Raw genomic sequence first — 6,431 nt, 5'->3', positions numbered from 1 at the left:
TCAGTTGTTGGCACGCTCATCGGGAGACAGCAGCATTTTCCGGATGTGCGCCGGACGATCCGCGATGATCCTATCGAGGGTCCACCCTGTCCACTGGATGCGAGCCGGTTCTTCGCGATCCAGGATTTCGAGCTGCTCGGCCATCGTGTACGGCTTCCTATCCGGTTTCTTCTCGGACTTGTCAAACAGGATCCAGGGACAGACCTTCGCCGGATACACCCAGATGCCTGGCTCGTACAGAATCGTCTTCGGGGCTCCTGCTTTCAGAAGTTCGGTGATCAACTCGGCGTATTTCTTGATGGCAGGATCATGCAGACTCTTGCGTTTCTTTTTCTCCTTCACCCCATACGACGAGTCCTCCGGATAAGTCACCCAGTGTCCCGCGTACCAGATGACCAGCGCGTTGTCCTTCATGAACTTCACGATCTTGGTCAGCACGACGTGGACCTTCACTCCCAAGGCGTAACGCTTGTGGAAGATGAGGTTGATGACACGACGCTTGTACATCCGCTCACCCGGTCGGGTCTCCATAATCGCCCGGTACTCGTCCACATTGAAGCGATCCTTGAGTGGCCCCGTCCCGCCGTTGTGGTTCGGTGCGTAGTCAGGGAAACCTGCGGACTGGTAGACGGCGTAAGTCGTACTGGGTGCAAAAGTGGTCAGGATGCCCTTGTGACGCCACGAAGTGATGCCTCGACCTGGTTTCTCGATCACGGTCAGCTCTTCAGGAGTAAGATCTTTCATCTCCTTGCGAGCGAGTGGAGACTTCTTGCGTGCATCACCAGGTCGAGACTTCTTGCGTTTCTTGCCAGATCCAATGGTGGCTGAATCCGATTGAGATGACACCGAACTAGCCCTGCGCTTGGGACGACGAGTCGAAGGCAGAACGAGATCCGGTGCAGCGTTGGTGTCCGGTACCTCCGTGTCATCCTGTTGTACTGCTGCCTCACGAGCTTCCATCCGGTCGATCTTGGCTTGAGCCTCCTCGCTGGGTTCCCAGTTGCCATCTCGATCCTCGTTGTCAACGTCCTCTTCGTTCTCGTCCAAGAGTAGCTCACTGTCATGTTGTGTGGGGTCCATCTGGTCGGGCCACCGATCCGGTTCGACGCCATCCTGTGCGTAGCTATCCAGTATGCTCTCCGCGCGGAGGAAGTATCGTTCTGGCACGTAGGTTGTCCAATAAGCCTTGTCCAGTTGGTTCCAGTACATCATCTGAGCCAGCATGCAGGACAGATCGTAAGGATGGAACAGGTGATGGGCCATTTCGTCACGGTTCAACAGAGTCATGGCTTCCGAGTACGTCAATCCAGTCCGCATGGCCAGCTGAAGATCCGTCCGAAGCTTGCGCCACACAACGGGAAGCCCGGCGAGTGAAGCGCATGCAAGGTTTTCATCGACTGGATATTCTTGGTCCATGGGGCGCGCATCTTCCTCGTTGGGATCCCAGGCTATGGGGCGATTCACGACCCGAGCCACCGCCTTGTGACGACGCTTGCCGCCACTGGATCGACGTTCTGACGAGGAAGTCTTACCGGGTGGAGCCTCGCCTGTCACATCCACGATAGTGACGCGCTTGCCCCGCGACCCTGTGCCGCCCTCACTCGATTCAGACCCGTCGTCGCCCTTCTCTTCCGTGTCGGTATCGCCGTCGTTTTGGAACTCGAACGGCCCGGGATCGGTGAATGCATCATCTGCAGAGGTGACTGAGATCAGAGTCTGCCATTCGGTGGGGGGGGGGGCGTGGTACCGGATCGGTGGTGCTTGAACAACTCCTCCGGACGCTTCCAGTTGCCAGTCACCTTGGTCTGGTTCCTGTTAAGGAAGTTCATCATGCGGTCGACGTTGAAGACCTGAGACTCGAGGGACTCGACCCACGTACTGGATGTTTTGAGCTTGAACTCCAAGGCAGCGATTCGGTCTCGTAGCACTTGTTTCTCGACCTCGTGTTCCGCCATGAGTTTCTTGAAGTCCGCCCGGTACCGTGCCGCTGTTGCCTCTTTGGTCTCTTTGAGGTCATTGAAGACAGCTCTCCATTGTCCCGGCAGCCGCGTGACGTGAGCCTCGAACTGGGAGCTCTCCTTCTGGGCGGTCAACAGCTTCTCGATCGTGGACGACCCGGTCGCCTGCATCTCCCCGCGAATGGTCCGGTACCGGATCAACAAGCGGCACATGAACGTAGTCATACTGAATGTACGTAGTGCCAAATCGCGAGGATCATAGACCGACAGGATCGACGCCATCTCGCGACGCATCTGGAGAGAGTCGAGCAGAGCCTCCAACTCGGTCAGACTGGCGGCCCGGTACGAGGTCGATAGAAAAATCGTTCACGTCCTCGGTCTCGCCCACCAGCTCGTTCAGGTCCGCTAAGTCCGTCACTGAGAAACACTCCATCGTGGTGAGCACTTCGAGACCCGCGTATCCGTCACGCATGTAGTGGTCGTCGTCGAGGTGACGCCTGTGAGCAGGAACCTTAACAAAATGGAACGCGCCATCCGGTGCGCACCGACTTGGGGCCTCCCAGTTTGCCGTCATACCCGGACTGGATGGCGGCGCAGGATCGCGTCGCGCCGGAAGCCCACTACCTGCAGGCATGTTGAGCGCCTCGACCACGGACAGGACGCGCCCTAGAATGCTGCGTTGCTTGGCTGCCAGGCGCTCTTCCATCGTGTCGCCCTCGGTCTTCAGGATGCACCAACTGTGTTCGTCGCTGATATTGTCAGACGCCTCCGACGGCGCCTTGCTGTGCGAGGGATCGTCCTTGCCGCCAGAAGACGTGCGCTCGCCGCGCGCTTCACCGGCGCCTCCGCCTGAGCCCGAGTTGGCACCCGCAGCGCCCTCTCCAGCTGGAGGGGCGTGCGGAGGTTGTGCCGGGCCCGGCAGTCCGCTGCCAGGCGTCCCCGCATTGTTGTCGACCTCTTCCATGGCGGTGATGAGTCGCGCGATCGAAAATGGATTGTGACGTGAAGCCGGCTGCTCCCGGCGGTTTGATTGTGATGTGTGGAGACTTGCTACGGAGACGAGACGATGGCTGACTTGAGTTCTGGGAAAGAGCCTTTCAACGGTTTTGCGATTCGGTACCATATTCCATCTGGAGTGGGATCCATCGTGTGTAGGTCTGTTCATGTCGTGTCACCTCGGTGGCAAGATCCTCTGTGAAAGAACCTGAGCAGAGGGGCGGTTGACACGATGTGGGAAAGGATTTTTATCCGCACCCATATCTGACCGCTGGGATGGGACGACCCTTCGCCTGACTGTGACTGGTCGCAGGGAACAGGAATCCAGTGACGTGGAGTGTGACATGTGGATAGTGGATGCGCATGGTGGATTTGGCGGGACCCGGTGCTTGCAGTAAGCATGGTCTCACAGGATCGGAGATGTGCCCACCGGATGAGCGCTCATATTCGGTGTGGAGTAACACATCCTGTCCGTCCGCCGACTTCCCTGACCGCAGGATAAGCCTAAGGCGCGCAAGTGCAGCCAGTGAACGTATCCTGGCTGCTGCCTGCATTGGCTCCGTCAAGACATCGGACCAACCCCCAAGGTCACCATGCCCACCATGCTCCCATGCGCCCAAGACCTCGCTGGACAAAGTACACTGTTTGCCGGACTGGATCGTGGTGCACCCGGTAGCGACGCACCGGATGCCAAGGTGCCGTACCGAATGAGGCCGGACCGGATGATCAATTCGGTCTGACCCCTGGTGCCCATACTGGATCGTGACCGCACCAACAACAAGTCCAGTACTGCTGTGTGTGTATCAGCAATCCAGGACCGGATCGACCAAGAACGTCAAGCGACACATGATGGCTCACGTGATTAGACGCAGAGGTCCAGTGCGGATTTGATGAGACGCCGTACCACGTACCTCTGTCGCCAGATGATGAGTGTTGCCGAAGGAACGTTGACGTCGACAAGTTGCCCGATAACCAAGCCAAGTCAAGCATATCCAAGCTCAGTGCAAGAAGATCGAAGTCTCGTGCACAAGGTCGAAGCATATCCAAGACAAGTCAAGTATAGTGAAACCTTTATTAGAAGTCAGTGAAGTGAAACAGATAGCTAGCCAAACGTAAGATCAAACAGAAACCAATTTGCCGGACGTCTTTCTTCGGGCTGGGAATTCCCCCTGACATTGACGTCTTCAAGAGCTTATACGTGGGATCCGCCTTCGTGCGATCTTAAAACGGAGGACGTTTCAAGGCCTCACTGGTGTTGCGAGCACTGGTGTAGTGGGGACTCAAAGGTACCAAGGCAAAGTCGGCAGGGACTGGGGTGTCGCGCCCTGGAGTTATCTGTGAGAGCTTTATTTCCAATTTGCGTGCTCTATCCGGGCATCCATTTCATATTCCCTAATGTGTGTCTTAGGCGGTAGAGGTAGTCACCCCCGAGACTGAATTGATTGACTACTGTGTGATAGGATTGACTTATATTTTGTATTGTTCCCTCACTCTGTGAGGGTGGTGCGCGTAAGTGAGTGTGCATCCAGGGTTGACCAGTGCCTTGGGTGACGGCTCGTAAGTTGACTGGCGTATAGACCCCCCACCCAAGGGTCTTAAAGAATAAGTGGTGGCTGTATATTTTGTGACGTTTAGCTCGGCATTGTATTTATGTGTGTTGGTTATACTGAATTGTGGATCTGACTGTGGTCCCTTCGATTCGGTCTGACTTTCTGTTCATTCGGTGTAGTTTGTTTCAGGAACACACCCAGCAGACTCGATTCTGTATTTACAACAACTCACTCGGTGAAGTCCGGTCCGCTAAAGGTAAACGATACCTATAGGGGTTGACACAAGGACACACGCCAAGTCCAAGCGATCCTCCCAGCCCCCGGTTCACATCCTGTGCTCCGAGGACTATCGGATTACAGCGGATATCTCTGGTACTCCGAACAGATTCGGTCCGGCATAGTACGCTATACACCTGGACGATCAAGGCGTTCACCCGCCTCGCCTCACAATCGCCCCCTGTAACGGGCCAGGTGTGTGTCCGTTACTAACTTACACGTAGCGGTGAGGAAGCTTAGTTAAGACTCGGATTTAGTGAGACCAAGCAGTCAGTCTTGGGTAAAATCAACTCTGTGTTATGTTAGGACCAGGGCGGCTACCCCTGGTCTCATGTGAGCCACTCAAATGCAGGTCAACGCCTGATTGGCTGAAATGGGGTCTGGCTCCCCCAATTCAGCTAATCACGATGGCCGTCAGTACACGCTAGCCGTGTACTGACTTAACTACTTTATGTACTGTCAATCTACCTACTTATGTAACTGGGATCCATTACATCACCCCCCCTCTCAAAGTTGCGCTTACGTTGCGTAAGCGCAAAAGACACATTTTCGAAAGAACACCATGGACGACCGAGGCGGCGGAGGAACGGCGCTCGCGCTACTGAGTGACACAGGACGACGCAGGCGCAGCATGTGTGCACACACCAAAACATCTCGTCGGCGCACACGCCGATGCAATGCGCAGTGCCCCAAGTGGCTGCGGACATCCACGGACACCCGAAGGGACGGCGGACGTGGCAACGACGCAGCATGGGGAGCGACACCAACGCTTGACGACTAGCGCAACTGTGATGCGCACGAAGCGGAGACCCGGCAAGTGTCGAGACACAGGATGGCGATCAGCGTGACGCGACTCTTCGAGACGACCCTTCGAAGTAACTCCCGACGAAGAGTCGCGTAACCGTCGACCCAAACCGACGTGGCAGCGAGACGAGCCTGGACACCTTCGACACCGGCGATCATCGGTGGTGCGGCGTAGTGGGCAAGCGCTCACTGAGCTGAGCTGTGACGCGTGGGTTCAAGCCCCACGCGGATCCTTCTTGCCACTTGCCACGCGCAGTCGCTCCAAGCTTGACCAGGTCGAGAGCGTCGACGAGGGGACTCGAAGCCCAGCTAGCGCAGTGGTCGAACGCTGCGCCACCAAGGCGGAGGTCACCGGTTCGAGTCCGGCGGTCGTCGTCGGATTTTCTTCTTAGTCTTCGCGATGAACGCCACCGCGAGCTTGCGGTGGGGGTCCACTTCCATCATCACGCTCACTTAAGGCTTCAGCTTCCGCGGGGAGCTCCGTGGTCTCTTCAGCAGCAGCGACCTTCGCCTCATAGTCACAACAACATCGTGGACATCCCGAAGAAGAGCTGCACGCGTCTCCCACGTGTCCTCGTCAGGTGGAAACCCAAGCCAGCGTACTCGGTAACGTCGCGCGGCTGGGATCGCGCGAGGAGCTCGGACTGGATTACGCCCACGCCCGTTTGCACGAGATGGGTCCTCGTGGTGAACGATGCGGTCCACAATCCAGCGCGCTTCACCCGCTGAGTCGACAATCGGAGGAGGGCCATCGCGACGGTACAGGCTTGAGTGATGGGTGTTGGCGTCGCGAGTAGCCTCGGGTACATTACCGGCCAGTGAATCCTGGTGATCAGAGGTCGGAATA

The 6,431-nt window shown here is 56.9% G+C and overlaps 1 protein-coding gene and 1 pseudogene across 2 annotated transcripts; one reads left to right on the top strand and one right to left on the bottom strand.

The window, feature by feature from the left end:
* PHYSODRAFT_322493 (hypothetical protein) lies at nucleotides 1-2,922 on the bottom strand (the record flags this gene model as incomplete). The annotated part of the gene is made up of 3 exons (XM_009517848.1): nucleotides 1-1,703; nucleotides 1,748-2,252; nucleotides 2,329-2,922. 3 exons carry the CDS (start codon nucleotides 2,920-2,922, stop codon nucleotides 1-3), a joined length of 2,802 nt encoding a protein of 933 aa, XP_009516143.1.
* Nucleotides 2,923-5,887: 2,965 nt separating this feature from the next.
* On the top strand, nucleotides 5,888-5,959 carry PHYSODRAFT_t217 (annotated as a pseudogene). Its single transcript has one exon. The product of its transcript is annotated as a tRNA-OTHER (tRNA).
* The last annotated feature ends 472 nt before the right edge of the window (nucleotides 5,960-6,431 follow it).

The sequence above is a fragment of the Phytophthora sojae genome (genome assembly GCF_000149755.1).
Source record: "Phytophthora sojae unplaced genomic scaffold PHYSOscaffold_1, whole genome shotgun sequence".
NCBI lineage: Eukaryota > Oomycota > Peronosporomycetes > Peronosporales > Peronosporaceae > Phytophthora > Phytophthora sojae.
Note: the sequence above shows the minus strand (reverse complement) of the source record. Positions and strands in the feature narration are given on the sequence as shown.